General features: G+C 38.0%; 2 protein-coding genes across 2 annotated transcripts; both read right to left on the bottom strand.

The window, feature by feature from the left end:
* Positions 1 to 602: 602 nt before the first annotated feature.
* LOC103716611 (amino acid permease 8-like) lies at positions 603 to 6,459 on the bottom strand. Its single transcript, XM_008804676.3, has 6 exons — positions 6,155 to 6,459; positions 2,920 to 3,153; positions 2,719 to 2,812; positions 1,985 to 2,345; positions 1,391 to 1,612; positions 603 to 1,292 (listed from the first exon to the last, which is right to left on the bottom strand). The coding sequence occupies exons 1-6, from the start codon at positions 6,189 to 6,191 to the stop codon at positions 861 to 863; spliced, it is 1,380 nt and encodes a 459-aa protein (XP_008802898.1). The 5' UTR covers positions 6,192 to 6,459; the 3' UTR covers positions 603 to 860.
* Positions 6,460 to 8,132: 1,673 nt separating this feature from the next.
* LOC103716610 (bromodomain-containing protein 3) lies at positions 8,133 to 20,115 on the bottom strand. Its single transcript, XM_008804675.4, has 8 exons — positions 19,962 to 20,115; positions 17,034 to 17,916; positions 16,874 to 16,951; positions 16,039 to 16,276; positions 13,931 to 14,027; positions 12,686 to 12,827; positions 8,887 to 9,255; positions 8,133 to 8,626 (listed from the first exon to the last, which is right to left on the bottom strand). The coding sequence occupies exons 2-8, from the start codon at positions 17,868 to 17,870 to the stop codon at positions 8,423 to 8,425; spliced, it is 1,965 nt and encodes a 654-aa protein (XP_008802897.2). The 5' UTR covers positions 17,871 to 17,916; positions 19,962 to 20,115; the 3' UTR covers positions 8,133 to 8,422.
* Positions 20,116 to 20,672: the final 557 nt, after the last annotated feature.

The following is a 20,672-nucleotide window of genomic DNA, read 5'->3' as shown; positions in this document are numbered from 1 at the left end:
AAGGAGATGAACAACCTTTTGTGGTTAGCGACGTGGTTTCGTTAGAAGAGAAGGTGGCAGATTTTTAGCATCATCCGTCCGTCTTCATTGGGATTTTATTCAGACTGCATGCAACACCTTTTTCTTATCCCTATTTATAAATTGATCCATCGGAAATCATTTTTCTTTGCAAGAAAGTCCTTCTGTTAGTCTCGCATCGCCTTGAATAACTATCTATGGTCCCTGATTTAAGTTAACCAAGGATAGGGAACGACTATCTTATCCCTGTTATCCTAATTCAGGTGTTCATCATGGATTCGCCTGTTTTATTCCTGTTCTACATCTAGTTGTGGCCATCACAATATCCACCAGTCGAAGGTTTGACTGGGTAGATGCAGTGGTCAGTATTTCTGTTGCACCAATAAATGGAGGCTGTGGAAAAGGTCTGACAGTAGGGACATCAAGCTTGTTAACAACTAGAATTCAGGAAACACATCATTCTTTCTAAATTTGCATGCACATCCATTAAGAGTGCATTTTAGACAATTCCAAGTTGTATATCTAATTCGACCTTGAGTGGGTATGCGACCGATCGTGAGAGTCAAAAAAAGAAAAATAAAATCTAGAATAAATTCATAGGTCTGTTATTTCCTTTACAAATTAGGTGGTTAACACATCACTTCTGCTCAAAAGAAAAAATAAAAAAGAAGAAAAATCATCTAGATATATTTATCTTTTTTCATTTAAAATTACCATCTTCTGCGGTCTAGATACTGATCGAAATTGCCGAGCCTACACCAGCACTTTCTTACAACCAGAGTCCTCATACAAACTCCAGTGAAATTGAGATCCATGACTTAGTATATTCAGCATAATGCCACCTACAACTCGGCCTTAAACAATGTTACATGCTTGAGACGTTGAGCAATGTCTGCGACCGACCCGACGGCGGCGAGGAGCGAGACAAGGAGTGCAACCATGCTCATGCACTGGAGCACCACCCACTTCAGTTCTCCTCGCTTGATCTTGGCTTGAGCCATGTAACAAGTCGCCGGGTAGTACACTGTCAGTGGCCAGAAGGAAATTGCACCAAGCAGTCCAACAATTGCATTGAAGAAGGGCAGCATCAGTGCTATCAACGTTGTTAACACGACAAAGCCCGATCGAAGGACGAGCTTGCACGGTGTGAACCGAAAGGTCCAGCCTTTGGAGAAGGATAGAGGTATTGTGTACACATTGTGGAAGAAGGCTGATTCTGGCCATTTCTTCGCAAGCCATTCCTCATACTTGGCAAAGATCGGTTGCCCATACACCTGAAACGATCAACCAGAACTCATCACTATTTGTTTTATCTAGATAGCATTCACTTATATAGAGAAGATTACAAAAGGAGGCTTAAGATGTGAATGACCTGATAGGCTCCAACTAGATGAATGACGACTGCAATGTTGCCAATGTCCACCAGCCAAAAGGGCTCATAGAATCCAGTGAGGATGTTTCCAGGAGTGCCATTGCCTAAGGCTGCATACCCTATGCAACCAAGTGAAATATATAAGGCTGCCGTCACTCCAATTGCGTACAAGCTTGCTCTCCTCATTGTCTGGTTCTCAGGTGGGGGAGATTTCACAGTGTCCTTCACAAAGAGCAACAAGTCTGGACTGAATGCATCTATTAAATCAACTTAGAAAAAACAAAATACAAGGAGAGAAAATAATACACATGCATATAACCAGTGCTATAAAATTTAGTTGTACTGACAATTCAATTCCACATTGTGATTGTTTTCTTAATGGTCAATTATAAACAATGAAAAAGAATTCTCGTGTTCGAGTATGCGTTAAGAGAGAAGTTTGATACAGGAAACACACTTCAATTTTGCATGTTAGTGTTGGACTTCTATCATTTTAATAAATTTCTACCTAATGAAAATTGGTGAAGGATTATTCACAAGCTGACAAAGTAGATATGTGATAACAGTTGCTAGTGTAACCCAGAATTGAGGTACCTGGATTTCTACAAGAAGCATGGCGTAAGTGTATGCGAAAGCTATATTTCCAAGAGCTTGTAATGAGTCCCATGTCTTGGTTGTTGCAGAGACACCATCAATCCCAACCTTAACTCCCAAAATCGTACCTCCAACTGAACCGTGAGAAGCAAGCTTTGATATGCATAAGAACAACCCGATAAACAAGTATGCAAACGACATTATGGCGGCGACCACCGAAATTAAGGTAATCTTCTCCAAGTTTGGGAATTGGGATAGCACAATTTCAACCGAGCCAAATACGATCATATATGAGGTTCCTGATGCATGGCAACTTGCATCATGCCCCTTGCGATGGAAGCAGTTTGAACGCGCAACAGCTCTGTCTTGTTCAGATCATAGTCAGTGCAGATGAATTAGTTAAGGGAAAAAGCTTGGAATAACGTAAGAGAAATCTAGTGTAACATCTCATTGCAGATATAAATAGCTCAGCCTCAGATATAACAAAGATTGTAAAGTTCTCAGAATGATCTACAAGATACTCTCCATTGTTGAATTATTCATAAGAATAGTTGAAAGTTGAAGGGAACAAACTTTCAACGAAAGAATGAAGATAAGTTTTGCTAGGATTCAGAGTGTGCAAGTATAATATCCAGGAAAGTAGAAGAAAACTACTAGAGACAGCACATAGTAAGTTAGCTAAAACTTAAGTCCTCTGAAAGAAACATACATTGCTAGTGAATGAAATGACTCACACTATGCTCATTGCAGAAATTATTGTGTACCCAATCATAGTTCCCCAAAGCATCGCATACTGCGCAAGACCACATATAAATACATCTCTGGGCCCTAAACAGCAGAGTTCAGTAAAATTAGATAGTACGAAACAAACCAGTGGAACAGTAACTAAATGTTTGGTGATACCATATAAAGGAGGCTCTATACAAATCAATTACCGAGGCATGATCGCACGACATCCATGTATGTGTAGTTTCTCCTTCCATGGACTGGATCAGGAGCTCGATAGCAGTCACAAAGTAGAATGGCAGTGTAGTAAGTCACATAGGCACAAGCAATGAGAGCAAGAGGGCCAATGATCCAGCCCAGTTGTGCTACACTCCATGGCAACGCCAGTACACCTGATCCTATGACAGCAGTAATTGCATGCGTTGTTGCTGTCCACACAGTTCCTGCATGATTTCTTGAGAGATTAGTGAGGGGAAAAGGCTATGACGTGAGAGTGTCATGTGAGACCCCATATTTTCAGAAACATGCCAAAGTTTTCAATTGTTTTCGCTCAAAGATGGATCACTTCTTGTCAGATAAGAAACTGAAATATTAACATTTTGTATTTCTTATGTTGCTTTCAAATATACTTCAGAAAAGCCTCGACAGAATTAGGAAGCGTGGAGATATTTGATCTTTTCAACCGAAAATAAAATCTCTAATCTATGCATTTGATTGATTCATTCTGCATCATTAATAAGTTAGGTTCAAATGTGTATCAAGTTTCCTACTCAAAAGAGAACGAGAAAGTATATCAAGCTGAACAACTGAAGTATTAATCCTCGGCATATTGATCTCTACGTACCCATAGCATGGTGATCCAAATAGACTTTTACCAAGTATTAACAATTTCAATATTTCTCCTCTTATCAACAACTCCTGCCCAAATAAGACCAAATCAGACTCCAAAAACTTGGCTAATGCACAACGTAGCTTTAATTTGTTAGGTGGCATTGTTGGATTGCATCATGTGGCCTGTGCCTGGTCCACTTCAGGAGACCAATCCAAGTTCAACACCAATTCCATGGCCTGTGAGGAAATGCTAAAGGTATACAAGATTAAAAGCATGATGTGAGCCTAATAGTGTCACACCTGCCCGGTAACTACTAATGCCTTTAGAATTAATGTGTCACCAGACTTTGATAGAGAAATCATATATTGATTTTAGAGTTACAGAAGCCGAGTGAAAAGTTAAAGGTATGCATAATAAAGCACACTTTAATAGCCTATTGGACTATAAATCTATAAAGTACCCATAGCATGGTGATCCCCAAAGTGACACTTGACCACAGTCAATTCATATAACCAATCATCAAGCCAAGATAAGGTAGCAATATAAAATCCACTCAGAACACATCAGTTCTTCAGAACTGTTTCTTATTAAATGGTAGACCGACTGATGGATAACCATAAGATCAAAAAAGGCAGCTGATGTATCCACTAGGCTGCCATATACATCATGTTGGATGGTAGTCCAAAAAAAGGACTCCATTTTAAAACCAAAAAGGTTCCTCAAACGAGGTGGAGAGTCCACCTTATACTATGGAGAACATACTATCCCGCCTACTTTAATATATGAGACACTTGTGCCTGGTGGTAATCAATGAACAGCTCCCCATTTTTTCGAATGCTTGGTATCCTCTCACCATTAAGGTAGATTAAACACAGGCTACAATGGCTTCATGAACTAAAGCAGTGTAAAGTTTGATCTTGACAACCCAATGAGAGCAATAATGGTTCTACAATATATGAGGATATATACATTGAGTGTTTGCCAACTCACATAGTATGGGATTGGTGATGATGGAATAGGATGTGCAGTTCGTTCCACTAAATGGTGCTTGGACGGCCCCTCAACTTTAATTGTACACTCCCAGTGGCATGTAATGGCATATATATATATATATATATATATATATATATATATATATATATATATATATATATATATATACATGGAATGGTGTGTCTCATAGATAAAGGTTGCACACAGCATATTTAAGCACACAGCCATAAACATATGTGAAAAAGGAAAACTTAAAAAACAAACTTGGAAAAAAGGCCTTTATGTTATCCTATGCAACTTAAATTAAAATTGTTATGAGAAACTAAGAATATGGTCGCGACACATTGGCAATTTGGCATGCATGGATGAAGCATGCAAGCACCACATATACAGATACATATCTATACACATGAGTTCGGATAACCAAGGAGAAGAGAGATAAAGAGAGAGATGATGATGATGATGACAACAACGATGATCCATTGCACATCTAGATGGTGCAGAAGGTTATAGCAACTAATTATGTATTTATGGACTCATGTATATATATGATAACATATCAACTCCACTGAGATTTACTTTTATTCTAAGGAAAACAGATCATGATATATATTTTCTTATGATGAAGAAAATAAATAATGGGAAACAAATCATGACATATATCTTCTTATAATGAAGGAAGCAAATAATGGCATATAAGAAAATAAATCATGGTGTATATCTTCTTATGATGTTGTATAGCTGACCAATTTTTGTAATTATAGTATATTTTCACTATATCACTATAAGTGTACCTATAATTGCGTAACCGGTATCTTGGTCTCTGGTAAAACTTTTATATAATGTATAATATATCTCACTTCACAACGGGTGGTGGGTGCCTTTAGCATATCACAATCTCTTCATTCTGATACCTTAAGCTCTTCTTTTTCTCAACCCAATGTTATTGCTTTTCATGGTATCCGAGCCAATGGCAGTCTCTTTTATTAAGCTCTAAATTTTCTTAGACCACAGTTATTTATTCTCATGGTATCCAAGCCGGCCAATGGCATCCTCGGGCTCCACCACCGCTATTGTTTTGTCAACCTAGTGTAAATGGGCGATACGTTATCATTACATATAACAAATGATACCCAAAGAACACTTTTGATATGAAATAATTTAGAATTAGAACGTGAGTCAACCTAGAATGGAGCTAGCATTTCCAACATCTAAGGTTCGACACATCTCAATCATCTGGCTGACAACTCAAATGAATCAAAATATCAGTTGAAGATGGATAAGCCATCAATATGTATATATATATATGTATGAGAGTTAAGATAACAAGCAAGATAGCAAAAATCAGCTAATATAATTAAACTAGTATTAGCTACCTTTCTATGAACTTTATGTTCTGTTCTTGACAAGCCCAAAAAAAAAAAACATCTAGAGCGATGTATTACATCATATGGGCTGATAGCTTGAAATATCTTATACCAGTTCTGTATATCCGCCGAGATAACGAGAGCAAGCTGGTAGACACCAATATTATCGGGAGGCTCGATTTTGGATTAGATGGAAACCATGACCGGCATCTAATATCTGGCTAGATTTTGTTAGAGGTTTGGAGAAAATACCTGTTCTTATGCGGCCATCATCATTCACCGACTCCATATTCGCTCTTCTTCTAGCTCCGGATCAACCCCCCTCCTCTCTCTTCTGTGCTTGTGTGTGTCTCGTCGCTATGGGCAGGAAAGGAACTCTGGAAGTTGAGCTCTTTATATCTTTCAGCCACCTCAAGAGAAGTTTGTACCTATCCAGTTAAGCACACCATATTCGTCCATAGGAAAGGTGTAACAGGATCCCATCGAAAATTGAGAGTTTAAATTCACTTAAATCTAACCATATGCACTATGATAAATTCATGATCAGCCTTTATTAATTTGTGGTTCAGTATCTTCTAGTTCACATAGTCTATAAGTCAAGTTCGTTCTGATATTATTTGTAATAATTTAGGATCTCATCTAAAATAACTAGCGAGAAATTACTAATGGAAGAAGGGGCCACGGGGCGAAGCTGTGGGCACGTAATAAAGGTGGCTGGTTTAGAGCGGACAAGGAATTGGCTAGTTTTCTCTCCTTTCTATTTTTGCTTTTGCGGAAAACGAGGCTATGGGAATTGCTAGTGGAACCCAAGAAAGAGAGGGACAGCTTGCGTGGCATCGCAATTGCTCGCTGCCATATTTGTTCGATTAATTTGACGGCGCAAAGCAAAAATCTTTCTTCTCCCCCCTCCTCATCTCCGTTTTGGGTTCGATTCGTGAAAAACCAAAATGAAATCTATAATTCCATTAAAATTCTTCATTCAAAACTCCTGGGGGCAAAAAAAAAAATCATGTTCCATTGTAGCTCACCACCAGCTAAAAGCTGTCTGTTTCCCTAGGCCATCATTGGGAGCCAACCGACCGCTCATAGGCTTTCATAAAAAGGAGGGATCTGAAATATTTCCGTGTAAGCTTTCACTTCTTCCCTTCTTTTCCCTTATTTTCCTCTCACCTTTCTCTTTTTTCCGTCTCATTTCCAGGCTTCTTTCTCATATTTACCAAATTAAAAAAAAAATCCTCTTATTTTTAGTCCCCCTTTTTTCCTTCTCATTGTGTTCTCCTGTTTATTCCTTTTTCTATCTATATCTTCTCCCTCTCTTCTTAATTTACATCGTCAGCTATAATGTTTTATTTGACCTTAGATAGATAATAAAATATATTATTTAAATATTATGTTTTATTCTTGGATTTTTATGATTCTTATTTATTTTTTTTAGAGGTGGGTTGTTACGTGCCGATCAAACCGCCCATCTCGGTGCAAGGGACACGTTTCTAGGGCTCTTTCTACATGGTAAGTACAAATAAGGAAGCCTTGTTTCTCTATCAAAGTCCAAGATAATCCCCAGTGGCTCCCAACAGAGGATTCCCACTCATAGGGCCCCTTTTGCCACTTTGATATATTGCTCATGGCATTAGCTTACGTTGCTCTCCAGAACATATTCTGAAATGACCTTTCCGAATCGTGATACTTTGTCAAAAAGGGTATGCTTAGGTCTTATTAGTAACAATGTTTAGTTGCCCATAGCTATCAGTTCCACCGGTTGGATGGCAATTGCTCAAAAAACCAAAAACTAGTTAAAATAGGAGGCAGGGAGAGGCAAGATCCATAGTATCCACCAGGATGACAAAAGTCTAAAAATTTTATACATAAAACAAATGTCTTTTAAAACTCGTTACCCATGATCTAGAGCAGCAAGAAGCATACATATTTCTTTGCTTTTTCTAGATCAAAATCCTTTTTTTCTGGATCCCTGTGAAAGTAAGTCAAAGTTACACTATTTCCAAAACAATTAATTCAACTTCAAATTTTTATAACAGTGAATGCATATTTTTATCAAATGTTAAGTGAAAATATTTTTATATACCAGAAGCCGCAGATGAAAGGATCTAAACATTTGAAAAATGAACCATTTATGCCAAAAAAACAAAAGTAACCTGAATCTGCAAAGACAGAGGAATGGAGGCTTCTTTTGCAAAATTACCAATAAAACATAAAAAGTAAAAATCATTTGTAGTTAACCTAGTCCTTGCGTCGAGAATGGAACATGCTCATAATGGAGGCCAGAAAACCCCACTACAGTAAATTACAGATATGCAATCTGATTGGAAAAGAAAAATATGTTAAAAATGTGAAAAAGAATCTATGTCAGACACTGTTACGACATCATTCTCTTGCGGTAGATTGATGCATCATTCTCCATATCCAAGATACAATACAAATAACATGTAAAAATTTTTGCCTCAATGACCGAGCACATACTGTCTTATATGAATGAGTACACAAGCCCCAGGGGTCAAAACTTTATGGTTTCATGAATGTTGCCAATGCAGCGTGGATGGGGCTATCTCGTACCGAAACATGTCGCCGGGTTAAAGAATGGGGTCCATTCCATGCAGACCTAACGTTGCTCGGAAAAAGGCTCCTGCATAACCACAAGATTGAATGGTTTTCTTCTTGCACAATATTCTCTTGCATCTTGATCAGCTGATTCCTCACTGAAGGTTCCTGCAGCCAATCAGTGCTAATATCAAAACACATGCAATATCCACCGACTCGTATACATTCAGAGGCACATCCCCCCCCCTACCAAAAAAAAAAAAAAAAAGTTCATGCATGATGGCATTCAGAAGTACATGCCCCCTGTGTTCATTTGTGATGCATGGGTATACCGGCAAGCTTGTTAATGTGATCCACGCAATTGTTTTTAAATCTTAAAAAAAGAGAGAGAGGAGGTGGGAGGGGGAGCAAAAGCATTCAAAACTTACCCCTGGTTTCTTTTGCGCCTCCTCTGGATGATGATGGGCAACTGCTGCTTCCTTCTGCCGCACAACTGTGTCAACCGTCTGGTCTCCAGGTTGCGTTGCCTCCATTTCTTCTTGAGACAGTGGATTAGAATCCTCTGTTCCATTTTCAATTGGCAATGAATGGTGAGGTCCGGTTCTGCCACTTGGGTCGTGATCTAGTTCCATTTCACTTTCTACTGTCTCCTTTTCTTGAATGTCCATCAGCTCAGGGGTCTCAATCGTCAGTTCATTTTCAACGTCTTCCATATCCACATTGGCATCAGTCTCTGGAGAGCGGTCCAAGCTCGAGGTAGCATCCTCACTGCAAGGGTTATCTACAGGAGAGGCTTCCTGCAACGTATGATAAATCAAATTGGCATGCAGATATCAAGCAAAACAAGAAACATAATAAGGCCTTGAAGATTAAACTAAGACATTTCTATTACACTCCATGGATAAATGGTAATGTTATTGATTTCAGCATTTTGAAACATGAGAATTCTGATTATTTTTCGTAATGTGGTTACTTATAACCACATTAAGCATTTAGGAAGTAAAATAGATCGAGCAACATCAGGAGAAAATCACACTATTAATAGAAACTAAAAGCAGCATATGAAACAAGAATTCTCACCATTAACAGAAAACTTTAAGGGCCTGTTTGGTTAAAACCCAGCAGGATAGGCCAGGATCAGAGAGCCCTGTGAAGGGAGGGAGCGAGTGTGAGAGGAAGTGACAACGTCGATGCCAGTGCCTCCCTCACAACAGTATTTGAAAAAAAAAAAAAAGACCTCCCTAGGTTTTTATTATTCCCACTGGAAGTGGGCCATAAGACCCCCAGGCTCTTTTCCTCTCCCACTCTCTGGTTTTCTCCCTCCCTGCCCACACATTCCATTCCTGGGCTATCCTGCCAGATCATGCGAAGAGCTCCCAAACAGGCCCTAAAAGTGCTTTTTGATTGGCCTGCATCAAGATTCACATTATAACCCAACTACAAAGTCGTGTCAAACAAATTGAGAAATTAAAAATTTAGACTGTGCTGTTTCCGAGCTTGTCACAGGTTTGGTGAGATAAGACTCCTTTCCCTATATTTTCAGCATGAGGACCAAAATTTCCTTCCACCTTTACCTTCAAAAAAAAAAAAAGAGAGGGCCAAAATTTCCTTAAAAATCCATATGGTCCACAATTACAGAATATATCCTGACAAACATCATTTAATCCCACAATTACAAATTTGACATCCTGACCATACACTGGCAGCCATGATATAAGGCTGTTTGTGGGTCAGTTTAGGGTGGTAACTGGCTTGGTCAGCTAATAATAATGTAGTTGCTAAAATTCAATGGTTCACATTCTAGATCTTACGATCAGGAATGTGAGGCCCAATAGTCCCACATCGGAAAGACTCGTTCCAGAGCCTGGGCATATGAGGCGGGTGTCTCGTAATCCTGCAGACGCGTTTTGGGTGGAAAACAAAACCGGGGAGGGGTGAAGGACGCTTGCGTGAAGCCCCAGAACCGGACAATATCTGGCAGGAGAGCCCCGTGTTCCCCTCGGGTGAAGAACGCTTGCGTGAAGCCCCGGAACCGGACAATATCTGGCAGGGGAGCCCCGCGGTCCCCCCTCATGTGGCCCCCACGTGGGCACTGGGTGCCTCACGTGCTCCGCAGAAGCGGGGGCATGACATTTGGTATCAGAGCCGAGGACGGCTCTTGTCCGATGGTGGGAAGGGTGTGAGGCCCAATAGTCCCACATCGGAAAGACTCGTTCCAGAGCCTGGGCATATAAGGCGGGTGTCTCCTAATCCTGCAGACGCGTTTTGGGTGGAAAATAAAACCGGAGAGGGGTGAAGGACGCTTGCGTGAAGCCCCGGAACCGGACAATATCTGGCAGGGGAGCCCCGCGGTCCCCCCTCATGTGGCCCCCACGTGGGCACTGGGTGCCTCACGTGCTCCGCAGAAGCGGGGGCGTGACAAGGAAAGAGGCCCAAAAAATAAGGATCTCATCCTTAAATCAGGATTAGTTAGGAACATACGATTTAGATCCATCTTATAAAACTATACAAGCCCTTAGACTATAGGACTTAATTTTTTTGACAAAATATTATAATATGTGATATATGGCTTCCAACTAATAAGCATTGCTTATGTAAAGTTAGCAAGCCTATTATTTCAGGTTCATGGAGTTAAATGCAAGAGGCTGTTTTTATTTGGAACAACCATATAATAAAATTGTTATTTTTCAAAATATTCTATGTAAAATGATAATTGAATGATAGGCTGCAAATAGATACCTTGACTAATTCGGTACGACCTTAGCCTCATTGGACATGCTACATATGGATTTATCATGCGGAAACTGAACTCATATTATCCATTCATCTACCCTATAGTTGACTTATTTTTTTCAAATTTCAAATTCTTTTACATTTCTTAAATTTTAAAAGAATCAAAATAACTTTCAATCCACAATTTGGTCCACAATGCGATCCAAGATAACCCCTCTACATTTTATGACAATCCCAATCACGACAACATTGAGTGTTCCAGTGCAGTTTGTGAATATTTTTCTTTCATTTGACCAAAATGCATGGCAGAAAGATTCATAAAGCCAGACTGGTATAATTACAAGAAAGCTTGTCTATTATAACCAAGGTTATAATTTATGACTCATGTCTTTTCGCTATGCAATGTCATGGGATTGTGGCCAACTCTTCTGACTTATATGGCAACTTTTCTTCGTTTTCTGGTACCAGATGGTTGCTTTCAAACATATGTGCTAAGTCATACTTTGTCATAAACAAGAACATGCATCTGAACCTCCAAAAGTACGTTTCTGACACTTCATATTAAAGAATAGAAACTCACATAAGTTTTGAAAATGATAAACTAGCATCTCCTTCCAAGATAATGGATCCTTCTTTAAAATTCAGAGCCTACAACAAAAGGGCTTCAACTCTTCTATTTTCCAATGAGATAATCCATTAATCTTCCACAAAATAAGGTCAGCATACTATTCAAAAGATGAAAGGGTAAAGCCTATCTGCCAGCGCCATCAAAATAACTGGATACTGCTCTTCTCCCTACACTAATACTAGAACAAACTGCAACCATTTATAGATCTTTGAAAAAAAAATCAAGTTCATGCTAACAAATGAGAAAAATGCACATTAAAATCTGGTCTCTGGCCAAGACCAGAAAAATTTCCTTGAAAACTTGATTACTTTAGTAGCCTTAAAAGCAAACCAAACAAATTGTAGTATACCTTAAGGTATGTTTAACCAGACAAAATTTCAAAAGTTATTTTCTGATAGACGTTAGAAGAGAGCTTAACTTTTAGCATCTCTCACCATGTATCTGATACTAAAAGGACTTGACTGGATATTAATGTAAAGTCCATGATATATATAAGGAGAAAAAAATTTGGAAGTTAACCCATTTATCAAGATAAGCTTAACAACACCTCCATGAAGATGACTTCCTATTGATACCTATTTGTTATTTAAAACAATATCCAAACAACATAAGACATATTAAAATTTCTTTCTCTGTATTTAATACTTCACAAAAGCTCTATAAATTTGTCATAATATGAGATTTATAACTAAGTTAATTCTTGACAGAAACTATACTGTTATATCTTTCTAGGTTCTTTCATCTATTAATGAGTTCTAAAGGGCATCTAAAGCTCTGAATATAATTTCATATTAACACAAATAATTATTATGAAATCCATCAAATGCTAGATTATGAACAAATGTCAGGAAGCAGTATGTACCAACCTCAATCCTGAACTCTTGGGGAAGATTAGGATTGCTTATTGCCATTTGGCTCTCCAGAACTGCTGAACTTTCTTCACGTTCCTTCCTACGACGCCTAACAACACAGACAGCACATAGGCAGTCGCTTTTGTGGCGATCAATCCTGCATTAGAAAAACTTATTCAGTTTTAAAATTGAAATTTCTGCGATTCTATATACAATTACATAAAGAACCACAAAGAGAAGAACCTTGAAACCTCTGATCCTTGGACCTTTTAATTTGAAAAAACAATAAATTTCCACAATCTTAATCATATCATATGTTTGACCAAGAGAGTAAAAAATCCTCTGGAAATAACTACTGATGAGAGAGAGAGAGAGAGAGAGAGAATTGCTCTCATGAAGCAGTCAGTAGAAGATTTACATGTTGCGAATAGCGAATCAAGATTTGCCAATTTGAAATTCATCCTCCAGCAGAAGGCAAGGTAAAAACTTTCTTGATTATTTTAAAACAACATAATGATGGTATTACTGTTGTTACTAGTCTCCATCCTCTTGGTGTCAATTTCTCTATGTAATACTAATCTATTTGTTATGAAGGTTGGGATGCTTTGCAGAGGAACTTTCGTTAACACCCTGTAGTATAATCTGGGAGAAGCTCCTACAAAGGTGTCTCAGGCCCTCCATTAAAATCAAGGCCTCTAAAAGGGTCACCGAGAGATAAATCAAAGATGTTACAGCCTTTTGAACTTGCAATTATTTGTCAATTAGGCTGCTTGTTGAAAAATTGATATACTCAGGAAATGTAAATATGGATGGTGGAGGGCTAAGACTAGGTTTCTTTGTACATAAAGCTCTATGGAAATTACAATTTTGTAATATAAAAATTCATCATTGAATACAAAATGTTTTCCTTTGCAGTTGGTTACATTCTTTTTTATCTCATCATTGCCATCAGTCATTTCTTCTTCTTTCACATTTCACCCTCAATTTCAACTTGCCCACTTTACTTTCTTCCTCTTCTTCATTTCTTACTGGAAAAAAGTAAGAAGAAGAAGAAGATAAATAAGACTAAAACAATGATAACCTTACTTGCTCTAGGGTTCATTGACAATCTTGATTATGCCCAATAGTGTTAGAGATCGCTTGATCATTCTATTCTTAAAAGATCGGACTAATCAAGGGGTAGCCATAATCCTCCTAGCAGAATTAATGAATGACCGAATTAAAATGTCTCCTCTCATTAAAGCTGGACAAGCAACTTACCCATAACGTCGACGCTTATGCTTTGTCTTGCTTTTTGGATGCAACTTTTCCTGACCTGAACATGTAACATCCTCAATCTGAGTACTTTCAGTGGCACCTAAAAGAAAAAAGAAATCATATCATTGTTTGATTTTTTAGAAGAAAGACTTTTTACTCTACTACATTATTACAAAAGACTATATTAATGCATTATTATAGAAGTAGATAAGATGTTCACAAGCTTCATAATTAAAATTTAAGAGCCAACTGCAAATATTTATACACAACAATTCTGAAAACAAAAAGGTCGACCAACCAGCTGCCTCTGCAGTCAAGCTAATATGGGTGACAATGCCCAAAAAAGGCATCAAAACGTAAACAATCAGATTACACAGCACAAACCCCAACATTTAACCGAATAACAAGATTTTGATCAGAGTATATTATTGCAGATATCTTTAGATTTTTCTCTACCATGATTGTTCAGCAATTTACACCACACCGTTTCTCAAATTCCAAAATAATAAAGACAAAATGCAGTACAATGTTAATTCAACAGTTCATTACCAGCTAACATGCGCATCAAATGGTCCTAATCAGTCAGCATCTTCCAAGGACCCAGTTTTAACCCAAGATTCATTTGCTTGCATAAAAGAAGCACATAATATACCTAGAGAGAAACCTATTTTACTCGGCTTGGTAGTAAAGAAGAAACTAAAGCCCCTCCACAAGGAAAAGGCATGGAGAAAACAGCGAGTATCACATCTCTAGACTTTCAGAAGGTAAAATTAGGAGCATGGATATAAATCGAAATAAAGTTATGCAAAGGAGAAAAACATTAGCCTTCAGTATTTCTATTTCAAAAGACTCTCCAACTTTAAGAAGCCACCATCAAGTCCATCATTGTTGTCACCACCGTCATCACTACCACTTCTACTGCCATTTTAGCCATCATCCCACAACATCCATCACCACCATTACTGTTGCAGACTTCACTTTGTCTCATATCCTCTTCTAGCTTAATGTGACCAAACAACATAAAATTCAGAATTACCTTCTCTTTGCTCTTTGCTATTTCCAAGTATTTCTTTCTACTCTTCTCACGCAAACAAACAAAGCCCCTAGCTCCCTGAGATCTGATTTACAAATTCATTTTGGCCCTATCAGAAATACATCAATTTTGGTCACAAAGTATGGAGAAACTGAAAAGGAAAATGTTCAACATTAAAGAAAAATTGGAAAGTATGAAAGAACGGGGAGATAATTTTAGGCAAAACCTCTTAATTTGAGGTTCTAGAGCACGCTAGCAATTTCTTTTCCGCATGTGGTAAATATCTCTCTATGTCATGTTTCAGTCATTATTTTGATTGAACATGTAACTATCATGTATGAGATCCACTGTACTATATATGGGTTATCACTTGAGAATATGATAAATATTATGAAAAAGATTTGCAAGCATTTATTCTGCCTTTATCATAGGAACTCAAAACATGGGAAAAAATTGGGTGATGACTGAGCTTTCTAGAAACAGCTTTCTAGCTTATGAACGATTTTCATACCATTTTTGTTGCTTGAGAATGAGAAATGCTGAAACTTCAAAGATCTTTTATTTATCTTGCCTTCATACACATGAGGTCCTGTTAGTCAAAAATAATTTCCTCCATATGCATGGACAGCCACCACTTCCTTTCTCATTTAACTTCTAATCTTTGATTAGAGGTTAATCTACTAATGTTTGCTCTTGGTTCCTATTCATTGAACATTGAGAGGACCATTTGTCATTCAAAACCTTAAAAGATATGACCATGTTTAACACACAACGTACTCAATCCTTTAACTGAATTTGCATCTGTTGAGAAGACTATCTATATTTAAGCAACTCCATTGTTCCATTCAATGTTAAATAGCTTCAATTGAGAGAGAGGTGGGGGGACAAAAACTCACACATAAAATTAAGCCAAAGTCATAGAAGCCCAACTGCTATCATGAATGATTGAATACAAAAATAGAACTATTAAACTACAATTAAAATTGTTATAAGTAATAAAGGAGGAAAGCCATTTTCATATACAATAACAACAGATAGTGAGTATTATTATTAGCCAAAATTCATGTCTCATACTCACCACTACTTGGCATATCAGAATACAACCCAGCTGCCAACCAGTACTTCATGAAATTCTTTTTCACCCGTTTCATAAGGTCCAAAATATAATCACCCTTGTTGTTGTACTTATAGCAGTTTTCCCATATATATTGCACATCTTTATAAACATCCTCTGAGTTCAAGTATTTATGGCCACGTTCTAGCTCATGACAAATAGTGCCAAAATCCATTGGAGTGTCTATAATATCAAAATAATCCTGAAACAGATAAGTTAGCATTGGTTAATTCAATTAAAGAGTATAAAAAGATATCTATTATATATGTATACATGCATGCAAGAATGCATCTGGCGAGGCAAATGGTCTGGTAGGGTTCAAGTCTAGCATGCACATTTCAAATCCGCTAATTAAACAGAAACATCAATTAGAGGTAATTGAGAGAACTATTGTTACTCAATAGCTAATCAGACTGAAATTTCCAAGGTCCAGAGCCCGAAACTATTAGTTAAGAGATTCGGCCAGGGCAACTTCAAACATCGAGCTGATAGACTTGAGAAATAAAATTTTGAAATGAATATGGCAAAATGTGATGTTGCAGACTTGCAGAGATCTGCAACCATGGCGTGAATGGAACCATGAAATTTAGGGCAATATATTCTTGAATGAGAAAGACTGATTGTCATTAGACAAATTGCACTAGCAACAGTAGCTGCAAGATAAAGTGAAGGAGAACACAAAGAAATGGTTCGAAGTGCCCCTAATAGCCTCCCAAAAACCCCGTCCCCAATTCTTTCTTCTTTATGCATCTCGAAAGAGGATACATCCTCCATATCTGAAGTATCTGATAATACTTACAGGTATCCCCAGAGCATCAGGATTGACAGGGGCATTGAAGGGCACAGCTGCTTCCATTTTCATGACTTTTTTAATCACCTGAAACATAACAAAAAAAGAACCAAAATAAATCGCATAGGTCTTTGATAATTTCAGAAATTCAAACAAACATTCTACATACCACCAGTGCAGCATTCAACTCTTTCGCCTTGTAACGAGGGTCCCTAGAAGGCAGTGTTATTTCCCCTTGTTTCAAATTCCTGGGCATTGATGGACCCACATGTTTTTCATCATCTGCAAGAACCAAATTTCTCTGACCCAGTATCTGTGGACCATTTAGCTTATTGACATTTTTGTCTGGCATGATTTCATTCGACAGACCTAAGCCCCTTGAAGATTTAATCTTGATGCTGCCACTTTTTCTTGGTAATTGTTCTGAAACAGCATTCTGCTTTTCTGATGTCTGTCCATCAGAATAAGTACTATCCTCCTTTTCCAAGGCCACTCGTGGATTACTCTTATCTGTATTACTTGGTGTTTGTGCATCCGAATAACTTCGATGAGGTTCCAATACTCTCGAGGATCTGAGTTTTACCTTAACCCGACTGGGCCCTGTTTTACCCGTTGATTTGTCATTTGGCATATCAGCACCAATACTTGACATGGTGCTAAGCTTATCCGATCCAAGGGAAGGTGATTCATTATCCATTTCAGAATTAAGCTGACCATCATCAGCCTGATTCAAAATATCATCTTCTGTGTTTACACGTACTGGAGACAAGGTTGGATTATTCACCAAACTCTTCTTTTTCCCTTTCTTATGACCTGCTCTAGGTCTGCGCTTGCGTTTCATGTCTTTCCTATAATTTGTAGGAATATTCTCTTCAGATGATGATGCTAAGCCAGTAAATGCAGCATCTTGGAGCAGTAGACCAGAAGTTCCTCTGTCTGGAGCACTATCAGTAGCTATTCTTGTACCCAAAGCCTTTAGCTTGATTTTCAGCACACGCTTCTCCATAACCCAGCAAAAATCACAATGAATGATGTTCCCATGATAATCACACCTTTTAGAGAGCAACATGCAACTAGTCAACAGAGCAGTACAGCAACCAGGTAATTAAATAGCATTAGAAGACAGAAATCTGCTTAATGACATTATTCCTCAACAAGAAAGGCTAAAGCAATTACAACATAGTAACTTGAATCCTGGATATGCCTCAGATCTCTCATGTGATCATGCATTTTTCTCACTTGAGGCCTTTTTTAACATAAAGACATGTTCTTTTGGTGATAGGTTTCCTAAATCTAAAACATGGAAGAATCTCATGATATTTCAAGCAACCTTCTCTGAAACATTTATCAAATTATGACAACTTTTCTATTGTTCCACATTTATCTAACTGATGGAAAAAGTTGTCGAAGAACCATCTCAACCAATCGATATGCATCAGCCAAAATTTGCAAAATATACTTTAAGTCTCCATTTGGTTGTGGAATAAAGGAGGGTTAAGTGGAACAAACAAAGGCCCCATTACTCTATTTATTCCACTTTATCGCACCAAATGCTAGAAAACTACAAAAACAACTAATTCATTCTGAGGGTAAAGTGGGTATATTGCCAAACTGGTAGAGCTACTTTTCTACCTAATGATAAGTGAACTATTCTACCATGCAGGTTGAAGACTTGAAGTAGTTTATTCCAGAGAAAAGTGGGTTAGGAGTAAACCAACCCATTTACACCAAGTTAACATATTCTACAACCAAACGCAGCCTAAGAGCTGTGTATTACAGACTTTATCAAATACAATAAACTTGACTTTGAACACTGATCAATGTCTGATCACACTGCTGCAACCTAAAGTATCATGTTAACAAAAACAACTCCCTATACTCAGATGATTAGTTTGGATAAAAATCTAAAACAGTAAATGAATTTGAAACAATCTCATAGAGGAACCCACCAAACAGTGCACCTGCAATGCATGCCCCAAGTTTCAGGGAGCTAATAAACACATTCCCCTAATTTCATTCCTACACTCCTCTCGAGCTTTTAAAAAAAAATCAGGAAATACAGACTTATGATGAATGCAACTGCTAAGAAAGGGTGAACTGATCATTCCACAAATATGATGATAAACAACTCCCAAATTACCGAAGGATGTGGCAAGCTACAGCTGCAGAGCGACAGATAGATGTTTGTAGTATATACTAACGAAATAATGAAATGAATACATCAGAAAGTCTAAAGAGACAAGCAAATTAGACAAAATATGAGGTCTTAAAATAGTAGACGACTTCTGCCGACATATAAATTGATAACTTGTTTTTGTTGCAGCACATCCCTGCACAGATTAATGGTAAATCATGCTGTAGAAAACGCAACACTTCGCTGTGAAAGTGGATTGATATACAAGGTGATCAGCAAAAATACTATGTTAGCCAACCCAACAAATACAAAAATTTTCAATTTAAAAAAAAAAAAAAAGAATCTAGCTTTGATATTCTAGATAATTTTCTGATAGATAATCATATAATTTCTATCAAAAATCCGAGCAAGTTAAAAACACACAAGATCACTTCCAGGATTCAACCAACATATGATCAAAGACCAACCAACCATTCTGTATCATGTAACAAGCCCATAACAGTTATATGCCACTCTAAAAGAAGAAAATTACATAATTGAACGACCTAATTGGTACTTGAAGAACCAAAACACCAATTAAAACAAAAATCAGATCTCTAAAACAGCGACCAGATGGTTCATATCAACAGCTTAACCTCCAAAACCAAAACTTTCACCGCATGCATCGACAGTCGGAATGACCTCGAGACAATTGAGAACTAATCCCACGAATTTCTTATCAGACGCACCTGACTTCTTGAAAATAGTCATGTTAAAACTACCATTACATGACACCCAGTCTAAGAAAAGGAAACAATAACTATTCTAAAGTTCAAGAATCGATCAAACTCCACCCCGCAGTTGGCAGGGCTATCGATCGGAACAAGAAAACCTAACCATGGATCCATGGTTCTACGCGAAAAAAAAAGAGTAGGGTTTCAATCTGTTTTAGAAAGAAGAAGAGAAGAGGAGAAGAGATGTCACCCAAGTTCCCCTGGATTGCGGGAGACTACCGCGGTGAAAGGAAGAGATCGAGGCGGCGGCGCGAGGTGGGAGAGGGGGTGAAGGGGATTCGGTCCGGTCGGGCCCGGGACGAGCCGAGCCGATTGGAGATTACGATTTGGGAATTTGGGAGTCGGTTCCCTGGAATATAGTTTATTAAATATATACAAGAGGTGTCACGTGCACTGCACGTGATAGTAAAATTGTGGGCCAAGTCAGACTCGAATCAAAATTCAAGGATTTTGCATGTTGATATGAAAATTAGGCCCTAGGGGCTAAGTTTTAGGTTCGGTGGCATTATCCCTCTCAAAACCTCATTCTTCCGAGGAAGACTAGTCCGAGTTTAGATACTTTATTCCTCTTGACCTAGTCTTCTTTGTATATAGTACAACGGCTGCTCATCCTATTCTAGCATAAGTGTAGCCAGCAGAGTCAAGAGCTACAATCTGGCACAACTACAAGGAAGGGCCTCCTGGTGTGGCTAAAGGACCTCTTCGAAGTGTTGCGCAGCATGAAAAGCGACCCAGTCTGCAGCCTTTTGAAAGCCTATTTTGATTTTTGATCAAATTATGCTGTGTCATACTAATACCACTTTTCCATGAGGTACATTAATCAGATTTGCTTTCTCTTATTAGTCTTCCAATGAAGTTGTTTTGGGACAAAGTACACCAAACATATTTTGCCAGATTTTTT

The sequence above is a fragment of the Phoenix dactylifera genome, chromosome 1, assembly GCF_009389715.1.
Source record: "Phoenix dactylifera cultivar Barhee BC4 chromosome 1, palm_55x_up_171113_PBpolish2nd_filt_p, whole genome shotgun sequence".
Lineage (NCBI taxonomy): Eukaryota > Viridiplantae > Streptophyta > Magnoliopsida > Arecales > Arecaceae > Phoenix > Phoenix dactylifera.
The sequence above is the reverse complement of the archived record's forward strand: the minus strand, read 5'-3'. Positions and strand labels throughout refer to the sequence as shown.